Raw genomic sequence first — 27,941 nt, 5'->3', positions numbered from 1 at the left:
GTGCAGGGGCGTGGCCCGGGGCAGGTGTCTGTGACGTGGGGCAGGTAACCGCCGGCCCCGCCCCGCCCCAGTTCCAGCCGCAGCCTCCGGCCGCCGCCACAGGTGCCCCCGCCCCGCCCCGCCCGCCATGGGCCGCCAGGACAAGGGGGAGCGGCCGGACCCGGCGCCCTACGGTGAGGGGGGGCCGCGGGGGGGCCCAACCTGCCCCCATGGCGCGGGGGGGCCGCGGGGTCTCCCCAAAACCGGGCAGCGTCACTGGGGGGGAGCAGCGCGGGGGGGCCGGGACCCGAGAGTCTGACCCTGCCTGGGGGGGCCCAGGGGGGTCCCCCCCCGCTGGGTCTGCGGGGCTCAGGGGAGACAGCGGCGCGGGGCCGCCCGGTCCCCCCCCCCCCGGGCCAGCCCCCCCCGGGGACAGGCCCGTTCCCGGCCCGGCTCGGCACCGCGGGCGGGTTTGTTTGCGGTGCCCGAGGAACTAGGAAACAAACTCCCCAGCCCGGGGGGGCCGGGGGGGGTCGGGGGCTCCGCTGGGGCTGGACTGACCCCCCCGGGCCGTGTGCTGGGGAGGGGCCCCCCTCACCCCCCCTCACCCCTGGGTGTCCGCTGGGGGGGGTCTGCCCGGAAACCCCCGTTCAGTGACCCCCCCCATCCCCCCCCCGTTCTCTGCCAGCCTCACCTGCCCCCCCCCATGCCGGCCCCGGCCCCCCCCTTCACCTGCTCACCCCGCTCATGTCGGGCCTGGGCCGGCGGGGGCTGCGGGTCGGGAGTGAGGGGCACCGGCTGGGCTGGGCTGTCAGGGGGGCAGACAGGGGATTGGGGGGCAGGGCTGGGGGAGGTTAGGGGGCAGACAGGGGATTGGGGGGCAGGGCTGGGGGAGGTTAGGGGGGCAGACAGGAGATTGGGGGGCAGGGCTGGGGGAGGTTAGGGGGCAGACAGGAGATTGGGGGGCAGGGCTGGGGGAGGTTAGGGGGGCAGACAGGGGTTTGGGGGCAGGGCTGGGGGAGGTTAGGGGGGCAGACGGGATTGGGGGCAGGGCTGGGGGAGGTTAGGGGGGCAGACGGGATTGGGGGCAGGGCTGGGGGAGGTTAGGGGGTGCTGAAGCTCCATCCTGGCTCCCAGCTGGTCTAGAGTCGGGGTGGGGGAGCCCCGGATGGAGCTGGACCTTGTGGTTTCGAGTGGGGCAATAAGGAAGTGGGGGGGGGGATGGGTGCACTGGGGGTTTCCCCACTGGGGGGCGCTGTCCTGGCCGCTCCCTGGCCCCACCCGGCCCTTATCTCTCCTAATTGCTCCTGATGGCTCAGCTCCTATCAGGCCTGGCCCTGACCCCCCCCCCCAATAACCTTGACAGCCCCCCCCCCCCGCGTCACTCGCACCCGCTGACTGGGAGAGCGGCTGGGAGCTTCCTGCAAAGGGAGGCAGGACACCTGGGTCCGATTCCCCCAGATCCACTCTATACCCACCCCCCGCACAGCCAGGGAGAGAACCCAGGAGTCCTGGCTCCCAGCCCCCCCTGCTCTAACCCACCAGCCCCCACTCCCCTCCCAGAGCTGGGGAGAGAACCCAGGAGTCCTGGCTCCCAGCCCCCCCTGCTCTGATGCACCAGCCCCCACTCCCCTCCCAGAGCTGGGAGAGAACCTAGGAGTCCTGGCTCCCAGCCCCCCCTGCTCTGACGCACCAGCCCCCACTCCCCTCCCAGAGCTGGGAGAGAACCCAGGAGTCCTGGCTCCCAGTCCCCCCTGCTCTAACCCACCAGCCCCCACTCCCCTCCCAGAGCCGGGAGAGAACCCAGGAGTCCTGGCTGCCAGCCCGCCCTGCTCTCACCCCCCAGCCCCCACTCCCCTCCCAGAGCCGGGAGAGAACCCAGGAGTCCTGGCTGCCAGCCCCCCCTGCTCTAACCCACCAGCCCCCACTCCCCTCCCAGAGCTGGGCAGAGAACCCAGGAGTCCTGGCTCCCAGCCCCCCCGCTCTAACCACCAGCCCCCACTCCCCTCCCAGAGCCAGGAGAGAACCCAGGAGTCCTGGCTCCCAGCCCCCCCTGCTCTAACCACCAGCCCCCACTCCCCTCCTGGAGCCGGGAGAGAACCCAGGAGTCCTGGCTCCCAGCCCCCCCTGCACTAACCCACCAGCCCCCACTCCCCGCCCAGAGTCGGGGAGAGAACCCAGGAGTCCTGGCTCCCAGCCCCCCCTGCTCTAACCACCAGCCCCCACTCCCCTCCCAGAGTCGGGGAGAGAACCCAGGCGTCCGGGCTCCCAGCCACCCCCCTCTGACCGCCCTCTCTCTGCAGGGGAACAGTGTAAATATGATCCCTCGTTCCGGGGCCCAATTCGGCAGAGGTGAGTGACTCCCCCCCTCCCCCCCCGTTCCCGCAGCCGGCGCAGCCCCCGGGACCTCGCTGTCAGCCCCCCCCCCACAGGGCCCCCCCGACCCCCCCGTTCCCGCAGCCGGCCCAGCCCCCGGGACCTCGCTGTCAGCCCCCCCCCGCAGGGCCCCCCCCGTTCCCACAGCCGGCCCAGCCCCCGGGACCTCGCTGTCACCTCCCCCCCGCAGGGCCCCCCCGCCCGCCCCGTTCCCGCAGCCGGCCCAGCCCCCGGGACCTCGCTGTCCGCCCCCCCCCCGCAGGGCCCCCCCCAGGGCCCCCCCCCATTCCCGCAGCCGGCCCAGCCCCCGGGACCTCGCTGTCACCTCCCCCCCGCAGGGCCCCCCCTCCCCCCCCGTTCCCGCAGCCGGCCCAGCCCCCGGGACCTCGCTGTCAGCCCCCCCCGCAGGGCCCCCCCTCCCCCCCCCGTTCCCGCAGCCGGCCCAGCCCCCGGGACCTCGCTGTCAGCCCCCCCCCGCAGGGCCCCCCCGGCCCTTTCCCCCCAGTCCCGGCTGCGCTCATTTGTGTCCCCCCCTCATTCTGCCCCCCCCCCAGGAGCTGCACCGACATCATCTGCTGCGTCCTCTTCATGGGCTTCCTGGCCGGCTACATGGTGGTGGGAATCCTGGGTGAGTGACCCCCCCCCGGGGCCTGGCCGGGGGGGGTCAATGGGTCCCTGGGGGCTGGGGTAGGAGTGGGGAGGGGGTTGGTGGAGCCGGGGGGGGCTGGGGTTGGAGGAGTGGGGAGGGGGTTGGTTGGGGGCAGCAGGGGCTCAGCGGGGGGGGGTCGGTGGAGCCGGGGCAGGCGGGGGGGGGGCTCGGAGGGCAGGCGCTCGGGGGGGCAGGCGGGGGGGGCTCGGGGGGGATCCCCACCGTGGCTCAGTTCGCCCCTTGCCCCCAGCCTGGCTCTACGGGGACCCCCGGCAGGTGATTTACCCCCGGAACTCGACCGGCTCCTACTGCGGGATCGGCGCCAACGCGTGAGTGACCCCCCCGCCGCAACCCCCCCAGCTCAGCCCCTCAGCCCCCGCCCTGCCCCCGCCGCCGCGACCCCCCCGGCTCAGCCCCTCTGCCCCCTCCCTGCCCCGCCACGACCCCCCCTCAGTCCCTCTGCCCCGATCCCCCCTCCCTGCCCCTGCCCTGACCCCCCCCTCAGCCCCTCCCCCTCCCTGCCCCCACCCCGACCTCATCGCCCCTCCCCGCCCCGACCCCCCCCTCAGCCCCTCCTCGCCCCCTCCCTGCCCCCAGCACGATCCCCACCAGTGCGATCCCCACCTCATCCCCCCTCTCTGCCTCCACCTCATCCCCCTCCCTTCCCCCCGAACCCCCTTCTGCCCCCTGATCTCCTCTCCTGACCCTCCTCTGCCCCCCCACTGCCCCTGACCTCATCCCCTCAGCTCAGCCCCCGGCCCCCTCCCCGCCCCGACCTCATCGCCCCTCCCTGGGACGTGTCATCCCCAGGGGGCTGCGTATGGGGGGCGCCCACTGGCTCTCACCCCTTCTGCCATCTTCGATCGGCCCCCCCACTCCGGCCTTCTGCTCCCCCTCGCTCTGCCCCCCCATCTCCCTTCATCTCCCATCTCTTCCGTCCCCCTGGCTCCTTGCCTCATCCCCCTCTCTCTGACCCCCCCTCTCCCCCCAGGGGCAAACCCTACGTGCTGTATTTCGACCTGCTCCAGTGCGTCACCTCCCTCAACGTCCTGGCAGCCGCGATGAACGGGCTGCAGTGTCCGACCACGCAGGTATGGCCCGGACGCCTGGGTCCTCGCCCGGGAGCGCTCAGGGGAGGGGGGGCTGGGGGCCAGGGCTCCTGGGTTCTCTCCCGGCTCTGGGAGGGGAGTGGGGGCTGGTGGGTTAGAGCAGGTGGGGCTGGGAGCCAGGACTCCTGGGTTCTCCCCCGGCTCTGGGAGGGGAGTGGGGGCTGGTGGTTAGAGCAGGGAGGGCTGGGAGCCAGGACTCCTGGGTTCTCTCCCCGGCTCTGGGAGGGGAGTGGGGGCTGGTGGTTAGAGCAGGGGGGGCTGGGAGCCCGGACGCCTGGGTTCTCTCCCGGCTCTGGGAGGGGAGTGGGGGCTGGTGGGTTAGAGCGGGGGGGCTGGGAGCCAGGACTCCTGGGTTCTCCCCCGGCTCTGGGAGGGGAGTGGGGGCTGATGGGTTAGTGCAGGGGGGGCTGGGAGCCAGGACTCTTGGGTTCTCTCCCCGGCTCTGGGAGGGCAGTGGGGGCTGGTGGTTAGAGCAGGGGGGGCTGGGAGCCCGGACGCCTGGGTTCTGTCACTTCCATTCGCCCCCCCTAGACGTGACCCCCGCTGTGTGATGTTCTCTGATGTGCCCCAGGTCTGTGTCGCTTCCTGCCCCGACGCCTTCTGGGTGGTGCCGCCCGCGGGATACCTGCCTGGGGCGAAGCCGGCGGCCGTGCTGAACCAGACCTGGTGTGACCCCAGCCTGAACCTCTCCGACACCAGCCTGGTGCGTGCGACCCACCGGTGCCCCTCACTCCCGACCCGCAGCCCCTGCCAGCCCAGGGCTCCCTCTAGTGGCCAGATTTGTCCCGGCGCCTGATCTAACAAACATTCAATGTCTCTTCCTCAGACAGTGTCGGAGATTCTGAACCGCGAGCTCTGCCCTCGATACACCATCGCATCTGTGCCAAGTGAGCCCGGACGCCTGGGTTCTCAGCCAGCCCTGGGAGGGGAAGGGGAGCTGGGAGCCAGGACTCCTGGGTTCTCTCCTGGCTCTGGGAGGGGAGTGAGGGCTGGTGGGTCAGAGCAGGGGGGGCTGGGAGCCAGGACTCCTGGGTTCTCTCCCTGTCTCTGGGAGGGGAGTGGGGGCTGCTCTGTTGCCATCCAGTGGACACAATGGGAACTGCACCCTGTGTCAGATGCCCCCCCCCACCCCCCCGCGTAGATTTAATTAACAGCCTCGTAGGACTGTAGGGAAGGGGCCTCGGGAGGGGTCTGGCCCGGCCCCCTGCACGCAGGGCAGGACTCAGTGTTCTCCAGCCCCTCCCCGCAGGCGTCTGCCCAACCTGCTTGTAGCCCCCCCCGACGCGACCCGGCCACTTGTTCCAGCCGGAGCCTCCCGCACGCCCAACGTCCGGCCTGACCCGGCCTGAGCCCATTGCTGCCCGGCCCGGCCTCAGAGTCCCCGAGAACCACCCCCCCCCCTCGCACCGACCGACCGCTCGGGTACCGAACCCTGCGATCCCGGCCCCTCGGCCGCCTCGGCTCCAGCCTGAACCAGCCCCGGGCTCCCAGCCGGCCCTGGCGGCTCAGGGCTCCGAGCCCGTCGCTCTCCCCGGCCTCTCCTGGAACGCGGCGCCCAGAACGGGCCCAACCCTGCGGCTGAGCCGGAGCCGCGCGGAGCATCACTGCTCGGGTCTGGCTCCCAGCGCTCCTGCGGGCACAGCCCAGAAGGGCGGGCGGGCGGGCGCTTTGTTCTGCCAGCGTTACACTGCTGGTTGTGACCCACTCTGACCCCCAGCCCCGTCCGCAGCCCCTTCCTGGGGGTCACTGCCCAGTCCGTGTGCAACTGATGGGCCCTTCCGACGTGCAGCCCTTTGCATTGTCCGGATTGAATTTCATCCTAGTAACTTCAGGCCATTTCTCGTTTGTCCAGATCAGTTTGAATTTGAACCCTCCCCTCGGAAGCCCTCGCACCCCCCAGCTTGGCATCGGCCCCACACGATCAGTGGACGCCCTGTGCCGTTAGCTCAGTCACTGAGGAAGAGGGGGAGGGATGGCTCAGGGGTTGGAGCATCGGCCTGCTAACCCCAGGGGTGCGAGTTCAGCCCTTGAGGGGCCACTTAGGGATCTGGGAGAAAATCCGTCCTTGGTCCTGCTAGTGAAGGCAGGGGCTGGACTCAAGGGCCTTTCAGGGTCCCTTCCAGCTCTAGGAGATTGGCAGATCTCCAATTATTAATTAATTAACCGATCCCCGCGGGCCCCCACTCGTTATGTGCTTCCAGCCTGACTGGGAACGGCTGAGAGCTGCTCTCTGGGAGCGGTTTCCAGCCGGGTTGCATCTCCCTGGTTTGTCCCGTGAGACGGCAGGAAAAGCTTTGCTACGGTCCAGAGACCCCTAGACACTAAGGCCAGAAGGGACCATGATGATCGTCTAGTCGGACCCCTGCCCAGCGCCGGCCACGGACTCTCACCCGCCCACTCCCGGAACAACCCCCCGACCTATGTCTGAGCCGCCGAAGCCCTCGAATACCCCCCCCCCTCCGCACCAGCCTGTGAGCCCGTCGTGGGCGGCTCTCGGGCTGCTCGGCAGCTCCCGGGGCTTTGCAGGCCGATCGATTTCGGCCCCGTTTTCTCGCAGGCCGGGACGTGCAGCCGCCGGGTCTGGGATTTCCCCGCTCTAGAGCCGGGTTTGGCCTCTCCCGGCCCTTGAGATCTGAGCGCAGGTGGCGAAGGGCTCGGGGACCCTCCGGCCGGCGCCGGCCGGGCTGCAGCAAATTGACCTCCCCCGAGTCGTTCCCGACTCGTTCTTCCCGCGGCTCCAACCGCGCGACCGGCTCGCGGGTCGGTGAAAACGGAACCAAACGGCCCTTCAGCCCCGGCCGCTCGCGTCTCTTTGTCCCGCGTCGCTTGCTGGGCTCCCGCTGCTCGGGGGGCTCCTGCTCGGCACCTCGGGGGGCTGCAGGTCCCCGGGGGGGCTCTGCTGCCAGACCCCCCCCGGATCTCACCAGCCAGTTCCCGGCGTTCGCTGACGTCCCGTCGCGAGGTCCGTGCTGCGTCCAGCCACAGCCGAGGGGGATTTTCCTGGGGCTGGGGGGGGCTGTCCCTGCCGGTGCCTTGAAGCCCCCCCGTGACTGTACCCCAAGGTGACCCCCCCCGCTCTCTCTCCAGCCTTCAATCGCTGCTTCCCCGATTTCAACACGAGCGGCCTGAGCAGCTTCGCCCTCCCGGGCCGGACGCCCAACGAGACCAAGGAGCTGCTCTCGTCCGGAGCCCAGTGAGTGCGGGGACCCCCCTGCCCCCCCGGGGTCCCGCCCCGCTGCCCCTCCCAGCCGGGGACCCCCCTGCCCCCCCGGGGTCCCGCCCCGCTGCCCCCTGCCCCTCCCAGCCGGGGACCCCCCTGCCCCCCCGGGGTCCCGCCCCGCTGCCCCTCCCAGCCGGGGACCCCCCTGCCCCCCTGGGGTCCTGCCCCCCCTGCCCCTCCCAGCCGGGACCCCCCCGCCCCCCCGGGGTCCTGCCCCCCTGCCCCTCCCAGCCGGGACCCCCCCGCCCCCCCTCCGGGGTCCTGCCCCCCTGCCCCTCCCAGCCGGGGACCCCCCTGCCCCCCTGGGGTCCCGCCCCCCTGCCCCTCCCAGCCGGGACCCCCCTGCCCCCCCCGGGGACCTGCCCCCCTGCCCCTCCCAGCCGGGGCCCCTCCCCTGCCCCCCCGGGTCCTGCCCCCCTGCCCCTCCCAGCCGGGGCCCCTCCCCTGCCCCCCCCGGGTCCTGCCCCCCTGCCCCTCCCAGCCGGGGACCCCCCGGCCCCCTTGGGGTCCCGCCCCCCTGCCCCTCCCAGCTGGGGACCCCCCCTGCCCCCCCCGGGGTCCTGCCCCCCTGCCCCTCCCAGCCGGGGCCCCCCCCCGGCCCCCCCCGGGTCCTGCCCCCCTGCCCCTTCCAGCCGGGGACCCCCCCGCCCCCCCCCGGGGTCCCGCCCCGCTGCCCCTCCCAGCCGGGGACCCCCTGCCCCCCCTGGGGTCCCGCCCCCCTGCCCCTCCCAGCCAGGGCCCCTCCCCTGCCCTGGCTGGGGCCCCTCCCCGACCCACAGCCCCAGCCCGGCTGGGGCCCCCCTCGCAGCCCCCCACTAGCCCCGCCCCCCTCACTCCGTCTCACCCCCAGGCAGATCGTGGAGTCTCTGAACGCCAAGGACGTCGGGATGAAAATCTTTGAGGATTTTGCCAGCAGCTGGTACTGGATCCTCATGTGAGTGAGGGGCCCCGGGAGACGCTGCAGGGGGTGGGGGTGCGGGAATGGGACCCAGGTGTCCGGGTGATGCTGCGGGTGGTAGGGGTGGGGGTGCGGGAATGGGACCCAGGTGTCCGGGTGACGCTGCGGGTGGTAGCAGGGGGGCGGGCAGGGGCGGAATGGGACCCAGGTGTCCGGGTGACGCTGTGGGTGGTAGGGGTGGAATGGGACCCAGGTGTCCGGGTGACGCTGCGGGTGGTAGGGGTGGGGGTGCGGGAATGGGACCCAGGTGTCCGGGTGACGCTGCGGGTGGTAGGGGTGGAATGGGACCCAGGCGTCCGGGTGACGCTGCGGGTGGTGGGGCTGGGGGTGTGGGAATGGGACCCAGGTGTCCGGGTGACGCTGCGGGTGGTAGCGGTGGAATGGGACCCAGGCGTCCGGGCGGTGGTTCTCACTCTCCCCCCCTCCCCCCCAGCGGGCTGCTGATCGCCATGGTGCTGAGCCTCCTGTTCCTGCTGCTGCTGCGGCTGGTGGCCGGGGTGCTGGTCTGGGTGCTGATCCTCGGGGTGCTGGCCGTCACCGCCTACGGTGCGAGGGGCGGGGCCTGGGAGGGGCGGGGCTAGGGGCGGGGCCGTCACCACCTATGGGGCGGGGCCGTCACCGCCTACGGTGCGAGGGGCGGGGCCTGGGAGGGGCTGTCACTGCCTAAGGTGCGAGGGGCGGGGCCTGGGAGGGGCGGGGCTAGGGGCGGGGCTGTCACTGCCTATGGTGCGAGGGGCGGGGCCAGGGGAGGGGCTGTGTGGGTGGGGCCTGGGGGGAGGGGCTGTGTGGGGTGGGGGGAGCCCAGGGGTTTTCTCCTGGGGGGTTGGGGGCAGCGTTCCCAGGAGATGGAGCCTGGAGCTTGTACTGGGGGGGCAGGCGCCAGGGCCCGTGGGGCGTTCAGGGATCGGGGGGGCTCTTTGGGAGTCCGTGTCCCCCATGTGACCCCATCTCCCCCCCCCAGGGATCTACCACTGCTGGCGGGAGTACAGCACCTTGCGCACGGCCGGCGCCACCATCAGCAACGTCGGCTTCACCACCAACCTCAGCGTCTACTCCAACGTGCAGGAGACGTGGCTGGCGGCCCGTGAGTCCCGCCCCCCTGGGGCTCTGCTGGGGGGCCCCCCGCCCCCCTGGGGCTCTGCTGGGGGGCCCCCCGCCCCCCTGGGGCTCTGCTGGGGGGCGCTGATAGGAGCAGGGATCAACTCCCCCAAGCATGGGGTGCCGCTGTGCTGACCCCTAAATTTGGGGGATGCACCTTTAATTCCGGGGAGCTTCCTTGCTGCCCCCCAAATTCAGCCTCCCCCTTGATTTAGGGGGATGTCACTGAATTCCTAAACCACCGGGACGTCCTGACTTTGGGGGGCATCTTTCAGCACCCTAAAATTCAGGGGTTCCTGAATGCGGCTGCCTGAACATGGGACCCCTTTAGAAAGATCCCCCTAAAAACATGGGTGTTGTCCCTTCCTCCCTGGGGAGCATCCCTGACACCCCCAAAATCTGATTCTTTCATAAATTGGGGGGCTTTCTGAACCCCCTAAACTGCAGGGTTGGCTGAGCCTGGGGCCCCCTGTGGGAATGGGGGAGCTGGATCGACACCCCAGTTCTCTGCCTCAGTCCAGGCCCCCCTTCCGCTGGGGGAATTTGGGGGTACGCCTCATTTTAGGGAGTCAGTAAATCCCACTGTGGGGGTCTTTATTGACTCCTTAATCAGTGGGGTGCCCCAAATCTGTTTCCTCTTGAAGTAGGGGGCGCCCATCTCTCTCCCAGCAGCCCCCCAGCCCTGCCTGTGCACCCCCTAATGTCTCTGCCCCCCCAGTGATAATCCTGGCCGTGGTGGAAGGCGTCCTCCTCCTCCTCCTCATCTTCCTCCGCAAACGCATCCTCGTCGCCATTGCGCTCATCCAGGAGTCCAGCCGGTGAGTCGTCCCCCCATGCCCCAGGAGGGGGGCAGGGCAGCCCCTTGGGGGGTGGCGGGGGGCAGGGCAGCCCCTTGGGGGAGGCACCGGGGCTCTGATCCTCCCAGGGACACCTTAGCAGCCCTGCCTCCTGTCCCTTCAATGAGGGGGCAGGGGAGAGAGCGGAATCGGGGGTGCGTTAACCTGTGGAACTGCCCGACACATGATCGGGGGAGGGAGAGAGGGTTAAAAGCAGGAGGGCCCCAGGGGTCTGAGCTGTGGGGGGTGGAAATGGGGCCGGATGGAGCCGTGGGTCTGACCTGGGGGAGGGGAGGAGGCCAGGCGAGCTAGGCCTGATCTCCAGCAGGCGGGACGCCAGGTTAGATGGGCCCGTGGCTCTGGTGGTGCGGGGAGCTCTAGGTCTCTATGGGGAGTGGGGGACTCTGGAGGGTCCCCAAAACAGGAACTAACATGGGCCCCCCCTTTTGTCTCCGCCTCCAGAGCCATCGGCTACATGATGTCCACCCTGTTCTACCCCCTGGTCACGTTCCTCCTGCTGCTCGTCTGTGTGGCCTACTGGGCCATGACGGCTCTGTATCCTCCGGGCCCCCCAGCCGCCCCCTGACTGCCCCCCAGCCGCCCCCCGGCCGCCCCCCGGCCTCCCCTGGTCACGTTCCTCCTGCTGCTCGTCTGTGTGGCCTACTGGGCCATGACGGCTCTGTATCCTCCGGGCCCCTGGTTGCCCCCCGGTCGCCCCCTGGCTGCCCCGTTCGCCCCCCGGCCGCCCCCTGACCAGATCGGGTCCGGTGCCCCCCAGAGGGGCCAGGCCCCTGCCCCATTCCCACCCCCCGGAGCCAGCCAGTCCCTGCCCTGGGGCCGGGTGGGAGCCGGTGCCCCCCAGAGGGGACAGGCCCCTGCCCCATTCCCCGCCCCCCTGAGCCAGCCAGTCCCTGCCCTGGGGCCGGGTGGGAGCCGGTGCCCCCCAGAGGGGCCAGGCCCCGTGTGCTCCTGTTGTCTCCCCTTGACTGCTGCCCCCCAGCTATCTGGCCACGTCCGGGACTCCCTTGTATCGTGTCACCAGCGGCAACTCCAGCGACCCCAGGTGCTCCGGCATCTCGGGCAACGAGACCTGCAACCCCATGGTGAGAGACCAGGAGAGAGAACCCAGGAGTCCTGGCTCCCCCACCCCCCCGCTCTGACCACCCGCCCCCACTCCCCTCCCAGAGCCGGGAGAAAACCCAGGAGTCCTGGCTCCCCCACCCCCCCGCTCTGACCACCAGCCCCCTCTCCCCTCCCAGAGCTGGGAGAGAACCCAGGAGTCCTGGCTCCCCCACCCCCCCGCTCTGACCACCAGCCCCCTCTCCCCTCCCAGAGCCGTGAGAGAACCCAGGAGTCCTGGCTCCCCCCCCCCCCCGCTCTGACCACCAGCCCCCTCTCCCCTCCCAGAGCCGGGAGAGAACCCAGGAGTCCTGGCTCCCCCACCCCCCCCCGCTCTGACCCCCACCCCCCTCTCCCCTCCCAGAGCTGGGAGAGAACCCAGGAGTCCTGGCTCCCCCACCCCCCCGCTCTGACCACCAGCCCCCTCTCCCCTCCCAGAGCCGGGAGAGAACCCAGGAGTCCTGGCTCCCCAACCCCCCCCTGCTCTAACCACCAGCCCCCACTCCCCTCCCAGAGCCGGGAGAGAACCCAGGAGTCCTGGCTCCCCCCCCCCCCCGCTCTGACCACCAGCCCCCACTCCCCTCCCAGAGCCGGGAGAGAACCCAGGAGTCCTGGCTCCCCCACCCCCCAGCGCTGGCCACCCGCCCCCACGCCCCTCCCAGAGCCGGGAGAGACCCCAGGAGTCCTGGCCCCCAACCCCCCCCTGCTCTAACCACCAGCCCCCACTCCCCTCCCAGAGCCGGGAGAGAACCCAGGAGTACTGGCTCCCCCACCCCCCTGCTCTGACCACCAGCCCCCACTCCCCTCCCAGAGCCGGGAGAGAACCCAGGAGTCCTGACTTCTATGCCCTGTAGCGGAGCTGAAATTGGGGGGGCCGTGGGGTGACCCCGTTTCTCCCTTCGTGTCCCCCCGGACTCCTGGGTTCTGCCCTCTTCGTTCTCAGGCTCCTGCTCCCGGCTCGTTCGTTCTCCTCTCGCTGGTTCCTTCCCTCCCACCCGCCGTCGGGTCCCTTCTCCGGCCTGTGGCTTCGCCCGCGCTCGGGCGTCCCTGGGCCTCTCGTTCCTTCTTCCCACGGTTGTTCCTCGGCCGCCTCTCCCCCGGGGGCTCCGTCGCTGTCAGGTTCTTGTCGTTTATTTCCTCGTTCCCTCCTTCCTTTCCTCCAGCCGTTCTCAGGGCTCTCGTTCCTTCACCTCCTTCTCTCCGTCCCGTGTGTGTGTGTCCCGCCGGGTTCCTGTTCCCTGATCTCCTTTATTCCTTTATCTGCTGCTTTTCTCCTTCCTTCGTTTGTCTGGCCAGTCTCGCCGTCGTTCCTTTATCTGAGCGTTCGCCCGACCTCTCCTTTGCTCCTCTGTGGCCGTTCTCCCGTCCCTTCACCGGCTGGGGGTCTCGCGTTCCTTCACCGGGTGGGGGTCTCGCGCTACTTCACCGGGTGGGGGTCTCGTTCTCGCGTTCCTTCACCGGCTGGGTCTCGCGCTACTTCACCGGGTGGGGGTCTCGATCTCGCGTTCCTTCACCGGCTGGGTCTCGCGCTACTTCACCGGGTGGGGGTCTCGATCTCGCGTTCCTTCACCGGCTGGGGGTCTCGCGTTCCTTCACCGGCTGGGTCTCGCACTACTTCACCAGGTGGGGGTCTCGATCTCGCGTTCCTTCACCGGCTGGGGCTCTCGCGTTCCTTCACCGGCTGGGTCTCGCACTACTTCACCGGGTGGGGGTCTCGATCTCGCGTCCCTTCACCGGCTGGGTCTCTTGTTCTCGCGTTCCTTCACCGGCTGGGTCTTGCGCTACTTCACCGGCTGGGGGTCTCGATCTCGCGTCCCTTCACCGGCTGGGGGGTCTCGCGCTCCTTCACCGGCTGGGGGGTCTCGCGCTCCTTCACCGGCTGGGGGGTCTCGCGTCCCTTCACCGGCTGGGGGTCTCGCGTCCCTTCACCGGCTGGGGGTCTCGCGTCCCTTCACCGGCTGGGGGTCTCGATCTCGCGTCCCTTCACCGGCTGGGGGTCTCTCGTTCTCTCGTTTCTTCACCGGGTGGGTCTCTCGTCCCTTTATTCCGTTCCCGGGCGGGTCCCCGGCTCGGCCCGGCTCACGCTCCCCCTCGGCCCCGCAGACGTTCAACGCCTCCCGCTACCAGCCCTGCCCGGCCGCCGGCTGCACCTTCTACAAGTACAACGACGAGGGGCTCTACCAGCGCAACCTCTTCAACCTGCAGCTCTACAACGTGCTGGGGCTGCTCTGGGCGGCCAACTTCGCGCTGGCGCTGGGGCAGTGCGTGCTGGCCGGCGCCTTCGCCGCCTACTACTGGGCGCGGGACAAGCCCCGGGACATCCCCGCCTGCGCCGTGGGGAGCAGCTTCCTGCGCACGCTGCGGTGAGCCCCCCTGCCGGCCCCCTGCCCGGCCCCCCAGCCCCCTGCCTAGCCCCCCATCCCCCTGCCCGGCCCCCCATCCCCGCGCTGGGGCAGTGCGTGCTGGCCGGCGCCTTCGCCGCCTACTACTGGGCACGGGACAAGCCCCGGGACATCCCCGCCTGCGCCGTGGGGAGCAGCTTCCTGCGCACGCTGCGGTGAGCCCCCCCCATCCCCCTGCCCGGCCCCCCAGCCCCTCGCCCGGCCCCCCAGCCCCCTGCCCGGCCCCCCATCCCCGCGCTGGGGCAGTGCGTGCTGGCCGGCGCCTTCGCCGCCTACTACTGGGCGCGGGACAAGCCCCGGGACATCCCCGCCTGCGCCGTGGGGAGCAGCTTCCTGCGCACGCTGCGGTGAGCCCCCCCGGCCCCCCATCCCCCTGCCCGGCCCCCCAGCCCCTCGCCCGGCCCCCCATCCCCGCGCTGGGGCAGTGCGTGCTGGCCGGCGCCTTCGCCGCCTACTACTGGGCGCGGGACAAGCCCCAGGACATCCCCGCCTGCGCCGTGGGGAGCAGCTTCCTGCGCACGCTGCGGTGAGACCCCCGCCCGGCCCCCCAGCCCCCGCTGCAGGGAGCTGGACACCTGGGTCCCCCAGCTCGGCTTCAGAGCCTGGATCCTCCAGAGGAAAGGGATTCTGCAAATGAGAAGTGTAAGAAGCTGCCTGTATCTTCTGAGGGGGACAGGGCTGGGAGCCCGGACTCCTGGGTTCTCTCCCGGCTCTGGGAGGGGAGGGGGGGCTGGTGGGTGAGAGCAGGGGGGGCTGGGAGCCAGGACTCCTGGGTTCTCTCCCGGCTCTGGGAGGGGAGTGGGGGCTGGTGGGTGAGAGCAGGGGGGGCTGGGAGCCCGGACTCCTGGGTTCTCTCCCAGCTCTGGGAGGGGAGTGGGGGCTGATGGGTTAGAGCAGGGGGGGCTGGGAGCCAGGACTCCTGGGTTCTCTCCCCGGCTCTGGGCGGGGAGTGGGGGCTGGACACCAGGACGCCTGGGTTCTCTCTCTGCTGCTCTGTCTGCCTCACTAACTCTCCCCCCCCCATGCCGGGGGCCTCTCCCTGCAGGTACCACACGGGGTCGCTGGCTTTCGGGGCCCTGATCCTCACCATCGTCCAGCTGATCCGCATCGTCCTGGAATACCTGGACCACAAGCTCAAAGGTGGGGTGCCCCCTCCTGGGGGGAGTCACCCCTGCCCCCCATTTCCCAGCCACACTCCTTCACGCTTGCCCCCAGAGCCCCGTCCGCCCCACAGCTGCACTTTGGGGTCTACCAGAATCTGACCCCCCCGAGCGCTCCCCACGTCTCCGAGCACCCCGACCTTTGGGCCTGCTCCATGCGACCTGCACCCCAATTTTCTGCTTTCTCCCCAACACGTGACACGGTGGAAATCTTCACCCTCAAAATATTGACACCCCCTCCCCGATTTTGCACTGGTTTGTTCCAGGATTGCCACCCCCCCAAGTGGAGCTGAGCCTCCGAACTGGGATCCTCACCCCCAACATTCAGCACTCCCCCCAATGGGCCCCCCAAACCGTGAGCCCTCCTGCAAGCGCCCCAAATTCCGGGGCCTGGCCCAAGAGCCATCACCCTGCATGGGCAGCATCTCCCCGTACACCCCCCTGCGTTTCAGCGTCCCCCCAACGCCCAAACCCTGCCCCCCATTGCCTGTTACCCCACCTTCACCCCCACTTCCCCATATCCCCAGTCCCTGAGCCAACTCGGGCTTTGGGGATCCCAAGACATTTGGGGGTTCAGAAGTGTCCCCAGATGCCTCACTGTTCCCCCAGGCCTCAGATGTCCCTGAGTGTGCACCCCCCATATTTCATTGTTCCCCAAGATATTCTAGGGTTCAGGGAAACACCCCAATATTTGCACACAGACCCCTAAGCGTTTTAGGGTGCTGGGATGTGCCCCCCAGTCTCCCAATACATTTGAGCATTCAGTGACGCCCTTGCACCCCCAAATCCAAGACATATTGGGGTTTAGGAATCTCCCTTGGCCTTGTACCCCAATATCCTGGCCTCCCCCCGGCCCCGGAGACCTTTGGGGGTTTGGGGACACGGAGGGAGGCTCTTCCCCCTTGGGGGGCTCTGGCAGGGGACTGGGGGTGTTTGGGGGGGCACGACAGGGGGTGTCTGATTGGCTCCTGCCCCCCTAGGAGTGCAGAACCCCTTCACCCGCTGCCTGCTTTGCTGCCTCAAGTGCTGCTTCTGGTGCCTGGAGAAATTCATCAAATTCCTCAACAGGAACGCCTACATCATGGTGGGGGGCGTGGGGGGGGATGGGCCCTGGGGCGGGTGTATAGGGCTATGAGATGTGGGGGGTCATGGGGGTGGAGGCATAGGGGGATCATTGGGGTATGTGGGGCGGGCCCTGTCACCGGGGTGTGGGGAGGTCCCTTTGCAGGGGGGCTTCTTGGGGTGGGTGCTGGGGGGGTGCCCTCCTGGGTGTGGGGCTTTGGGGGAGGGGAGGGGTGGGGTCCCTGGGCTGTTGGAGGGGCTATTTCTGGGGGGAAGAGTTTGGGGGGTCCCATGCTATGGGGTGAAAGGGGAGAGCTGCCTGTCCTACCAGGGGGGACCCTGGGGTGGTTTGAGGGGCGTTCCGGGGGAGCCAGGGGTCCCTGGAAAGGGGTGAGTTTGGGGGAGTCCCGGTGATGGGAGCAGGGGGGAAGGGTCTCGGGGTGGGTTTGGGGGAGCAGAGTTGGAATGTGTCTCTCCCCCCGTTATGGGGGTGTCCCTGTCGCCCCCCCCAGATTGCGATTTACGGGAAGAATTTCTGCACCTCCGCCAAGAACGCCTTCAAACTGCTCATGCGCAACATCGTTAGGTAACCGGACGCCTGGGTTCTTTCTCCGGCTCTGGGAGGGGAGTGGGGGCTGGTGGGTTAGAGCAGGGGGGCTGGGAGCCAGGACTCCTGGGTTCTCTCCCCGGCTCTGGGAGGGGAGTGGGGGCTGGTGGGTTAGAGCAGGGGGGCTGGGAGCCAGGACTCCTGGGTTCTCTCCCCGGCTCTGGGAGGGGAGCGGGTTCTAGTGGGTCAGAGCAGGGGGGCTGGGAGCCAGGACTCCTGGGTTCTCCCCCTGGCTCTGGGAGCGGAGTCTGGGGGTCAGGTTCCCGGACTCCGGGGTTCTCTCTCTGGCTCTAGGACGGGAGTGGTGTCTGTGGGCCGGGGGCCCGGACTCTGGGGTTCTCTCCATGGTGCCGGGAAGGGAGGTGGGGCTGGGTGCCAGGACTCCTGGGTTCTCCCCCCGGCTCTGGGAGGGGAGCGGAGTCTGGGGGACAGGTTCCTGGACTCCGGGGTTCTCTCCACGGCACCGGGAGGGGAGGGGGGGGCGGGGGACCAGGACTCCTGGGTTCTCTTCCCGGCTCTGGGAGGGGAGCGGAGTCTGGGGGACAGGTTCCCGGACTCCGGGGTTCTCTCCACGGCACCGGGAGGGGAGGGGGGGCTGGGTGCCAGGACTCCTGGGTTCTTTCTCTGGCTCTAGGAGGGGAGCGGGGTCTGGGGGCCGGGCGCCAGGACTCCTGGGTTCTTTCTCTGGCTCTAGGAGGGGAGCAGGGTCTGGGGGCCGGGCGCCAGGACTCCTGGGTTCTCTCCTCCCTGCAGGGTGGTGGTGCTGGACAAGGTGACGGACCTGCTGCTGCTCTTCGGGAAGCTGCTGGTGGTGGGGGGCGTCGGGGTCCTGGGGTTCTTCTTCTTCTCGGGCCAGATCCCGATCTCCGACCCCCGGTTCCGCTCACCCTCCCTCAACTACTACTGGCTGCCTATCCTGGTACGTGCCCCCCGCCGTGTGGGGCTGGGCTTTGGGGGGGAGAGCTGGGACCCGGGGTGGTGGCATCTCAGCGCTAGGGAAGGGCCTCCCTTGGGGGCTGGGATCTGGGGGGGCCTCCCTTGGGGGCTGGGGCCTGGGCCGCGATCTGGGGGGGCCTCCCTTGGGGTCGGGGCCTGGGCTGCCACCTCCCCGCTGACCCCCATCTCCCCCTTGCAGACGGTGGTGGTGGGCGCCTACCTGATCGCCCAGGGCTTCTTCAGCGTCTACAGCATGTGTGTGGACACCCTCTTCCTCTGCTTCCGTGAGTGCCCCCCGCCCCGCCCCCCGGCCGCCCCCCGGCGCCGCGCGGGGGGCTGACCCGCTCTCTCTCCCCCCAGTGGAGGACCTGGAGCGGAACGACGGCTCGGTGGAGAAGCCGTACTACATGTCGTCCTCCCTCATGAAGATCCTCAACAAGAAGAACAAGAAGGCGGAGACGAAATAGCCCCCCCCAAATGTGGGGCGCTGCCCCTCCCCCGTCACTCCATTTCCTGTCGGGGGTCCCCCATTCGTCCCCCTGCCCGGTGGCCATCTTGCATTGCAGGTTCCTTCCCCTCGATGGCGTCACTTCCTGTCTTCCATATCGTAGCGTAGGCCTGCTCCCCTCCCACCATTGCCAACCTTCCCCTCGATGGCGTCACTTCCTGTGGGCCATATCGTAGCGTAGGCCTGCTCCCCTCCCACCATTGCCAACCTCCCGCTCGATGGCGTCACTTCCTGTGGGCCATATCGTAGCGTAGGCCTGCTCCCCTCCCACCATTGCCAATCTCCCGCTCGATGGCGTCACTTCCTGTGGGCCATATCGTAGCGTAGGCCTGCTCCCCTCCCCCAGTCCTGCCAACCTCCCGCTCGATGGCGTCATATCCTGTCGGCCATATTGTAGTGTAGGCCTGCTCCCCTCCCACCATTGCCAACCTTCCCCTCGATGGCGTCACTTCCTGTGGGCCATATTGTAGCGTAGGCCTGCTCCCTTCCCCCACCATTGCCAACCTTCCCCTCGCGGTTGTCACTTCCTGTCTTCCATATTGTAGCCTAGGCCTGCTCCCCTCCTCACCATTGCCAACCTCCCGCTCGATGGCGTCACTTCCTGTGGGCCATATCGTAGCCTAGGCCTGCTCCCCTCCCCCAGTCCTGCCAATCTCCCGCTCGATGGCGTCACTTCCTGTCGGCCATATCGTAGCCTGGGCCTGCTCCCCTCCCCACCATTGCCAACCTCCCGCTCGATGGCGTCACTTCCTGTGGGCCATATCGTAGCGTAGGCCTGCTCCCCTCCCACCATTGCCAACCTCCCGCTCGATGGCGTCACTTCCTGTGGGCCATATCGTAGCGTAGGCCTGCTCCCCTCCCACCATTGCCAACCTCCCGCTCGATGGCGTCACTTCCTGTCTTCCATATTGTAGCCTAGGCCTGCTCCCCTCCCCCAGGCCTGCCAACCTCCCGCTCGATGGCGTCACTTCCTGTCGGCCATATCGTAGCCTGGGCCTGCTCCCCTCCCACCATTGCCAACCTCCCGCTCGATGGCGTCACTTCCTGTCTTCCATATTGTAGCGTAGGCCTGCTCCCCTCCCCCAGTCCTGCCAACCTCCCGCTCGATGGTGTCACTTCCTGTCGGCCATATCGTAGCCTGGGCCTGCTCCCCTCCCCACCATTGCCAACTTCCCGCTCGATGGCGTCACTTCCTGTGGGCCATATTGTAGCATAGGCCTGCTCCCCTCCCACCATTGCCAACCTCCCGCTCGATGGCGTCACTTCCTGTGGGCCATATTGTAACGTAGGCCTGCTCCCCTCCCACCATTGCCAACCTCCCGCTCGATGGCGTCACTTCCTGTCGGCCATATTGTAGCGTAGGCCTGCTCCCCTCCCCCAGTCCTGCCAACCTTCCCCTCAATGGCGTCACTTCCTGTCGGCCATATCGTAGCCTGGGCCTGCTACTTAAGTGACTGCAGCCGAGCTCCGTCACATTAGCTCCACTTCCTGTCGGCCATTTAACTGGGGGGGCCGGGGCCGGGGCCGTAGTCCCGGCCGCCGCCTCTCCGGCCTGGTTCCTCCATGTCGTGTGCCATCCGCCCCACTTTACTTCTCCAACCCCCACATCCTCCAGTCCCAGGCCCACTTCCTGTCTCAGCCCGGGTCACATCCTGTCCGCCCGCAGCCCGCCCTCTATCCCGCCGATGGCCACTGTGCTTTCAATCCCAGGCCCACTTCCTGTCTGTAAGTGTGTCACTTCCTGTCCCTGGCCAATCCAGGCCATGCCACCTGCTTTAGGAATTACCATAATCGAGCCATCTCCCCTATATACCAACCCCCCCGTGGCCTAGCCACGGAAATGCTGCAGCTAGAGCCTCTCAGGGCGTCTCTCCGCAGAGACCAAGGGCATTATGTAGGAAGAAGAGATTTTATTAAAGATGATTTATTGATTGATGGGGCCGGTTCGTTAATTAATCCAAAGCGGGCTGGGGCAGGGCAGCACCGCATAGTGGTGGGAGCATCCCTGCCGGCCCGGGGAGCGCCCCCTGCTGGGAACCCCGAAGAAACGCAGCCAGCCGGCCACGCGGGCCAGAAACCGCCCCGAGCCGGGGAGTGCCCCCCCGGCCCCCAGCCCAGTCAGGCTCCCCCTGCTGGGCACGGCCGGGGCTGGCGGAGCCGGGATCCCCCCGCAGCGCCCACGTCGGTCCCAGCTTAGGGTGGGGGCAGAGCCGGCCCCACACGCCAGACCCCAGATCTGCAACACAGACAAAGGCAGAGCTGAGCTGTAGCCCAGGAGAGAGAGTTGCCCCCCCCCCAGCTGCTCCCTCCTCCCTGCCCCTCCCCTTCACCCCCCCAGTGGTTTCTCTCCCCCCTTCCCCCTCTGCCAGGTGCCCCCACTCACCCTCCTCTGCTCACAGCGTCTGCTTCATGCCCCCGGCCCCGCGCTGCAGCCAGCACCTCTGCAGCTTCTGCAGCCCCCGGTCCTTCTCCTCCGCCTCCCGGGCAGCCTCCTGCGGGGGGGGGACCCACCAGATCAGCCCGAGACCCCACACAACTCAGTGCAGCGCTGAGCCGGCCGCTGGAGTTCCCATGGCAGCCAGCGGGTGGCGCCAAACCTGCCCCCGGCTGCAGCCACGGGGTGGTGCTAGTGGGGTCCCTCCCATCCGCCCCCCTTGGGCCCCCCTCTCACCGCCAGCGCCTGGTCCCGCTCCTCCAGCAGCCCCCGCAGTCGGGCCAGCTCCGCCCGGCACCGCGCCAGGGCGGCGGCTCCCTCGGCCAGCGCCCCCTGCTGGCGGGCCAGGCGCCCCCGCAGGGCCCCCGCCTCCCGCGCCCGCTCGGCCAGCGCCCGGGTGCAGCCGCGCAGCTGATCCTGGGGGGGGGATGAGAATTAGTGCCCCCTCTGCTCTGCCCCCCAGCCCTGCCCCCCAACTCCTGCCCCCTCTGCTCTGCCCCCCAGCCCTGCCCCCCATCTCCTGCCCCCTCTGCTCTGCCCCCCAGCCCTGCCCCCTCTGCTCTGCCCCCCAGCCCTGCCCCATCTCCTGCCCCCACTGCTCTGCCCCCCAGCCCTGCCCCATCTCCTGCCCCCCCAGCCCTGCCCCCCAGCCCTGCCCCATCTCCTGCCCCCTCAGCTCTGCTCCCATCTCCTGCCCCCTCAGCTCTGCCCCCCAGCCCTGCCCCCCATCTCCTGCCCCCTCTCCTCTGCCCCCCAGCCCTGCCCCATCTCCTGCCCCCTCAGCTCTGCCCCATCTCCTGCTCCCCCAGCTCTGCCCCCATCTCCTGCCCCATTGCCTGCCGGATCTCCTGTCCCCTGCCCTGCCCCATCTGCCCCCATCTCCTGCCCCCTCAGCCCTGCCCCCAGCCCTGCCCCCATCTCCTGCCCCCTCAGCTCTGCCCCCATCTCCTGCCCCCTCAGCTCTGTCCCCCTCAACCAGCACCGACACCCCCCCCCCCCGCATCCTCCCTCACCTGCAGCTGCTGCTCTGCGGCCGCCTGCGCCGCCAGCGCCCCCTGCAGCCGGGCTTCCATCTCCGCAGCCAGCCGGGCCCGCGCGGCCAGCGCCTCGGCCAGGAGCCCCTCCTGCTCCTGCAGCCGCTGCAGCAGCACCGGGGCCGGGGCCGGGGCCGCCAGCGCCTCGGCCAGCACCTGCGGGGGGGAGAGACACGACGTGGCCCACGACACAATGACCCTGTTGCAACTGAGGCTCCAGCCCCCACCTGGCGGGGAGCAAACTCGAGACGCCGCCTGGGGCGGGTCGGGGAGGGGCCCCTGGCTGCACCTGAGGTGCTGGCCGGCCCCCGCCCTGCAAGCCAAGGGCGGGGGGGGGTGCAGGCCTGGGAGCCCGATGGTCAAACCCGCAGCTGCCCGGCAGGATCGACCCCAGCGGAGCCGCTCAGCTGGGACCCAGCACGTGAGTAAAACAGTGTGGTGGCAGCTGCCGGGGGAAACTGAGGCAGGCGCAGCCATTGGTGTAACCAGTGCTGCAGCCGTCAGCGATGGGGGGGGCACTGAACTCCCCAGGGAACGTCCAGCTGGGACCGGCCGGCCGGCGGGAACGAATTGTTGCACCGGGTGTTACACCCGGCACCTGCCCTGGGAACGCCGGAGCCAGGACTCGCTGGGGCACCCGCGGTTCCGCATGGCCCCCGGGGGAGGAGGCTCCCTACCGCCAGGTCCTTGGTGCTGCTGGCCAGGGCGGCCTGCAGGGCGGCGACCAGCTCCTCCATCTCCTTCCGCGCCAGCGCCCGGGTCTGGTCCTGCCGGCGCCAGGCGTCCTGGGCCATGGCGCAGAGCGATGCCAGCTGTGCCCGCTCCAGCTCCTTCTGCTCCAGCGTCTCACGCAGCGCCTGGAGACCCCCCAAAGGGTGTGTGGGGAGGGAGCTGGGGGCACAGAGCCCCCCCCGGTAGGGTGGGCGGGGGGAATGGGGGTGTCTATACCCCACGGGGCCCCCCCTCCCTGGGTAGGGTGGGCGGGGGGAATGGGGGTGTCTATACCCCACGGGGCCCCCCCTCCCTGGGTAGGGATCAGGGGGAATGGGGCTGTCTATACCCCACGGGGCCCCCCCTCCCTGGGTAGGGATCAGGGGGAATGGGGGTGTCTATACCCCACGGGGACCCCCTCCCTGGGTAGGGTGGGCAGGGGGAATGGGGGTGTCTATACCCCACGGGGACCCCCTCCCTGGTAAACGAGGGCAGAGGGGGAGGGGGGGTGTATATGACATGGGGAAAGGGGCTCTGGGGCGTCCAGCCAGTCCCATGGGGCAGAGGGGCGGGGGTCCCTGGGGGAAGCTCTTGGGGCGACACCCCCCGGGGAGGGTGTGGGAAATCCCGGCCGACCCCCCCTTACGTGCAGGGTCTGCTCCCCGGTGCGCAGCGCGGCCGCCAGCCGCCCCAGGTCGTGGTCCTTGTCCCGCAGCGCCCCCTGCAGGCGGCCCCGCTCCCGCTCCCGCTCCAAGAGGTGATCGGCGAGGAGGCGCTGGGGGGCGGAGAGGGGGCAGTCAGGGGCGCGGCGGAGGGGGGTGGACGGGGACCGGGCCGGGCTGGGGGGGGACACGCTGGGCTGAGTCGGGCTGGGGGGGGACACACGGGGACCGGGCTGGGGGGGGCACGCTGGGCTGAGTCGGGCTGGGGGGGGGACACACGGGGGCCGGGCCGGGCTGGGGGGGGGAACACACGGGGGCCGGGCCGGGCTGGGGGGGGGACACACGGGGGCCGGGCCGGGCTGGGGGGGGACACGCGGGGCCGGGCCGGGCTGGGGGGGGACACGCGGGGCCGGGCCGGGCTGGGGGGGTACACGCTGGGCTGAGTCGGGCTGGGGCGGGGACAGACGGGGACCGGGCTGGGGGGGGATGCAGGGGTGAGTCAGGCTGGGGGGGGGGGACACACGGGGCTGAGCCGGGCTGGGGGGGAGACGCGGGGCCGAGCTGGGCTGGGGGGGGACATGCAGGACCGAGCTGGGCTGGGGGGGAGACGCGGGGCCGAGCCGGCCCCACCGCCCACGAAGAAGGGAGCGCGGCGGAGCCGAGGGGGGGGGTGCGGCTGGGGGGCTCCTACCTCCAGCTCCTGGTCTCGCTCCTTCAGCCGCCCGCAGAGGTGTGGGGCCAGGCTCTGGGGGGCGGGCGGCTCGGCCCCCGGCGGGGCCAGGCTCTGGGGGGCGGGCGGCTCAGCCCCCGGCGGGGCCAGGCTCTCCAGGGCGGCCAGGCAGTCCTGGGGGGCAGAGGGGGGTGTTAGGGGCTGAGCCCGGGGTCTGCTCCCCCCATCCCCCCATTCCCCCCCCTACCTGCAGCGCCGCCTCCTTGCTGTGCAGACACTGGGCCAGCACCCCCAGGAGCCCCTCCCGGCTCGGCCCCTCCCCCGGCGTAGAGGGGACCCCGGCGTCCTGCGGGAAAGAGACGTGAGGCGGGGGGTGCTCAGCTGCAGAGATGGGGTGAGGCCAGCAGGGGGCGCTGTGCCCTGGCAGGGTGGGGCTGGGGGCGCTGCCCCCCAAGTTCCATACCTCAGGGGCCCAGCCCCCCGTGTTCCCCCGATGGCTCCTCAGCTCCTCCTCCGCGGCCGCCAGCCTCCCCGTCAGCCCCTCGACAGCCCCCGTCAGCTCCCGGCGCCGGAGCCGGCGCCCCCCCAGAGCCTGCAAGGAGAATGGGGAGAAGGAGGCACCCCAACATCTCCCAGAGAGAGAGACTCGGGGGCGGGGGGCTGGGAGCCAGGACTCCTGGGTTCTCTCCCCGGCTCTGGGAGGGGAGTGGGGGCTGGTGGGTCAGAGCAGTGGGGGCTGGGAGCCAGGACTCCTGGGTTCTCTCCCAGCTCTGGGAGGGGAGTGGGGGCTGGTGGGTTAGAACTGGGGGCTGGGGGCCAGGACTCCTGGGTTCTCTCCCCAGCTCTGGGAGGAGAGTGGGGGCTGGTGGGTTAGAACTGGGGGCTGGGGGCCAGGACTCCTGGGTTCTCTCCCAGCTCTGGGAGGAGAGTGGGGGCCAGGACTCCTGGGTTCTATTCCTCGTTCCCCTTCTTACCTGCACCCCTAGTGGTACGAATTCATCCTCAATTTCCTCTTCTTCCTCTTCCTCCTCCTCCTCCTCCTCCAGCTCCCGGGGGGGTGCCGAGGGGGCTGCCCTCCCCGCCAGCACCGGGATCCTGCTGCCGCGGGGCACCCTCAGCGCCCGCCGGCCGATGCCCCTGAGCGCCCGCAGCGCCTCCCCCAGCGGCTCCGGCTCAGCCAGGGACAGGAGGGAGCAGGAGCGCAGGGAGCACAGGGACCCGCCGGGCCCCCCGCTGCCCCCCAGGCCGGCGCGCAGCACCAGGGGCAGGCTCTGGGACTTGTCCCGGCAGAGGGGCAGCGCCGGGGACCTGGCGCCGAGCTGCCGCGGCGTCCCGCACACCCACTCGTAATCCGCGTCGGGCACCCGCAGCCCGTGGCAGCCGGGGCACCAGCGGTTCTGGCAGGGGCTCCCGCGGGCGCCCGGCTCCGCCCAGCACTCGAACCCGGCCAGCGCCAGGTCCTCCTGCAGCAGCCGCTGGTACGGCCCGGCCGGCCGCTGGGGGGCGCCCGCCGGGCTCAGGGGCAGGCTGCCCGTGGGGCTGCGGCGGGCGTGGAGGTGCCGGAGGCAGCGGGCCAGACGCTCCTTCTCCTCCAGGAGGCGCCGGAGCCGCTCGAGGGACAGCGCCTGCACCCGGGCGATCACCGTGTCGAAGCGGAAAACCCGCCCCAGCGCCTGGGCGCATTTCCCACAGAGGAACTCGCCCCGTCCGTCCCCCCGGCGCGGCGCCTCCCGGCACACGTGGGCCAGCAGAACCCGCAGGTCGGGGCGCTGGGGGCCCCGGTGGAAGAGCCACCGGCGCTGGCTGCCCTGCAGCTGGGAGCCGCACAGCCGGCAGGCGTCGCTCTGCTCCTCCATGGGGATCTAGAACCTGATCTAGAACCTCCGAGGGGCTCTGGGGCTCCCTGTGTTGGGCTGGCCCTTTCTGGAGCCCTACCCCTGCGTTCTAGACCCACAGCTCGCTGGCCCAACTGCTCTAGAGCAAGGCAGGACCTGGAACCAGCTCCCGGGGATGCGAAGGCTCCAGAACCGAGTGGGTCTTGCTGGAGTTTCCGGAGTCCACACTCGTCAGCTTGGCAGGTGTCAGCTCGGGAACCTGAGGGCGTCTAGAGCTGTGTCTGCTCTAGATCATTGTGAGGCTCTGGATCCGCTGAGCTGGTCCCTCCAGTGCTGAATCCAGAGCCCTATGTCTGGTCCCTCCAGCTGCCGTGGAGCAACGAGAATGTGACTCTAGATTGGCCTGTGCCTGGGTCTCCTCTCCAGCCTAGACCACCCGGCTCTAGACACACGTGGAATTCAGCACCCGCGTGGCCAGGCTAGACCCCCACAAGGATCTAGAACTGGGTGCCAGAAACCTGGGACAATCTAGAACCCAGTTCTCCCATCTGATGACTCCACCTCACGGTGTAACAGGCCAAAGGCTGGTTGCAGGCTCTAGAAGCCAGCACGGTCCAGATCCGTCACTGCTCAGTCACGTGGGGGGTTGGAGCTTTTCTGTTCCTCTAGCAACGCGCAGGTTCCCTGGGGCCTGATCTGGAACCTGGTGGAGTCTAGAACGTGGTGGGATCAGGAACCCGCCTGCTCTAGACCTGGATTGTTCGTCCTGTATCCCCAGACGTGGCCGCTCCAGAGGTCAGTGGAGTCTAGACCCCCGAGCTCGATCCCTGCAGTGTCTAGAACCCGGCTCGCAGGGCCGCACCGATCTGGAACCTCGGAGGAGTCGAATCGTGGGACGGAACAAAACACACTAGGAGAGCAAATACGGTAACGTCAGCCCAGCCCTGCCCCCGCCAGCCCTGCCGGAGCCCCTCACTCCCGACCCGCAGCCCCCTGCCAGCCCAGCCCTGCCGGTGCCCCTCACTCCCGACCCGCAGCCCCTGCCAGCCCAGCCCTGCCCCCCCCAGCCCTGCCGGTGCCCCTCACTCCCGACCCGCAGCCCCCTGCCAGCCCAGCCCTGCCGGTGCCCCTCACTCCCGACCCGCAGCCCCTGCCAGCCCAGCCCTGCCCCCCCCAGCCCTGCCGGTGCCCCTCACTCCCGACCCGCAGCCCCTGCCAGCCCAGCCCTGCCCCCCCCAGCCCTGCTGGTGCCCCTCACTCCCGACCCGCAGCCCCCTGCCAGCCCGGCCCTGCCAGTGCCCCTCACTCCTGACCTGCAGCCCCTGCCAGCCTGGCCCTGCCAACCCCCAGCCCTGCCGGTGCCCCTCACTCCCAACCCGCAGCCCCTGCTAGCCCGGCCCTGCTGGTGCCCCTCACTCCCGACCCGCAGCCCCTGCTAGCCCAGCCCTGCCCCTGCCAGCTCTGCTGGTGCCCCTCACTCCCGACCCGCAGCCCCCTGCCAGCCCGGCCCTGCCGGTGCCCCTCACTCCCGACCCGCAGCCCCTGCCAGCCTGGCCCTGCCGGTGCCCCTCGCTCCCGACCCGCAGCCCCTGCCAGCCCAGCCCTGCCGGTGCCCCTCACTCCCGACCCGCAGCCCCTGCCAGCCCAGCCCTGCTGGTGCCCCTCACTCCCGTTGCCTGCTGTGGCGGAGGGGGTCAGGGAAGGGAGGTGGGGCCGGGCCAGTGAGGCGTCAGGAGGGTGGCAGGGGTTCGAAAGAGGGAGGGGGAGTGGGTGGGAATTCGGGGCCTAAGGGCAGGGGCTGACGGGGGGGGGGGAGCCAGTTGGGGCGGGGTCCTGGCCTGACTCCAGAGATTGCAAGTACCCAGTGCTGCCCAGATCCGGGAGCGAACCCAGGCGTCCGGGCTCCCAGCCCCCACTCCCCTCCCAGAGCCAGGCAGAGAACCCAGGAGTCCTAGTTCCCTCCCACGCCCACCCGACTAGCCCCAGATCCGGGAGCGAACCCAGGCGTCCGGGCTCCCCCACCCCTGCACCCGTTCCCTGGGGGTGGGGCTAAGCAGACAGAGCCGCAGGGTTTGGACTTTAGCCTCCTCTGCTCCTGTCTCACCCCCTCCCCCCGCAGCCGCCGGGATAATCCCCCAGCCCCTCCCCCAACCCCCCCCCCGCCGGGATAATCCCCCAGCCGGGATAATGCCCCAGCCCCTCCCCCGACCCCCCTGGGTCACCTCTCGGTCCCGGGGCCTGAATGAAAACGGGTCCCGGCAGCTCAGGTGTCTCCGGCCCCACCCGCATCCGGGAGCCAGAGCCGCACACCTGCCGGGCCCGCCCCTCCCGGAGCCGGGCGGGAACCCAGGCGTCCGGGCTCCCAATCCCCCGCCCCCTGCTGTAACCACCAGACCCCACTCCCCTCCCAGAGCCGGGGAGAGAACCCAGGAGTCCTGGCTCCCAGCCCCCCCTGCTCTGACCCACCAGCTCCCACTCCCCACCCAGAGCCAGGGAGAGAACCCAGGAGTCCTGGCTCCCAGCCCCCCCTGCTCCAACCCACCAGCCCCCACTCCCCTCCCAGAGCCAGGGAGAGA

The 27,941-nt window shown here is 70.3% G+C and overlaps 2 protein-coding genes across 2 annotated transcripts; one reads left to right on the top strand and one right to left on the bottom strand.

Annotated features, from left to right (window-relative positions):
* The first annotated feature begins 76 nt into the window (after positions 1 to 76).
* SLC44A4 (solute carrier family 44 member 4) lies at positions 77 to 19,953 on the top strand. Its single transcript, XM_044981931.1, has 21 exons — positions 77 to 173; positions 2,283 to 2,331; positions 2,910 to 2,983; positions 3,255 to 3,333; positions 3,996 to 4,095; positions 4,685 to 4,816; positions 4,940 to 5,000; positions 7,201 to 7,306; positions 8,184 to 8,267; positions 8,725 to 8,837; positions 9,253 to 9,375; positions 10,108 to 10,207; positions 10,688 to 10,780; positions 11,226 to 11,328; positions 13,448 to 13,707; positions 14,792 to 14,886; positions 15,887 to 15,990; positions 16,481 to 16,554; positions 17,329 to 17,494; positions 17,711 to 17,795; positions 17,872 to 19,953. Exons 1-21 carry the CDS (start codon positions 128 to 130, stop codon positions 17,976 to 17,978), a joined length of 2,154 nt encoding a protein of 717 aa, XP_044837866.1. The 5' UTR covers positions 77 to 127; the 3' UTR covers positions 17,979 to 19,953.
* On the bottom strand, positions 19,941 to 27,706 carry LOC123345219 (ciliary rootlet coiled-coil protein 2-like). Its single transcript, XM_044981932.1, has 11 exons — positions 27,588 to 27,706; positions 24,505 to 26,275; positions 23,994 to 24,122; positions 23,778 to 23,876; positions 23,552 to 23,704; positions 22,845 to 22,973; positions 22,165 to 22,344; positions 21,467 to 21,643; positions 20,691 to 20,870; positions 20,403 to 20,511; positions 19,941 to 20,255 (listed from the first exon to the last, which is right to left on the bottom strand). Exons 2-10 carry the CDS (start codon positions 25,384 to 25,386, stop codon positions 20,413 to 20,415), a joined length of 2,028 nt encoding a protein of 675 aa, XP_044837867.1. The 5' UTR covers positions 25,387 to 26,275; positions 27,588 to 27,706; the 3' UTR covers positions 19,941 to 20,255; positions 20,403 to 20,412.
* Between the last annotated feature and the right edge of the window lie 235 nt (positions 27,707 to 27,941).

The sequence above is a fragment of the Mauremys mutica genome, chromosome 12, assembly GCF_020497125.1.
Source record: "Mauremys mutica isolate MM-2020 ecotype Southern chromosome 12, ASM2049712v1, whole genome shotgun sequence".
Lineage (NCBI taxonomy): Eukaryota > Metazoa > Chordata > Testudines > Geoemydidae > Mauremys > Mauremys mutica.
The sequence above is the reverse complement of the archived record's forward strand: the minus strand, read 5'-3'. Positions and strand labels throughout refer to the sequence as shown.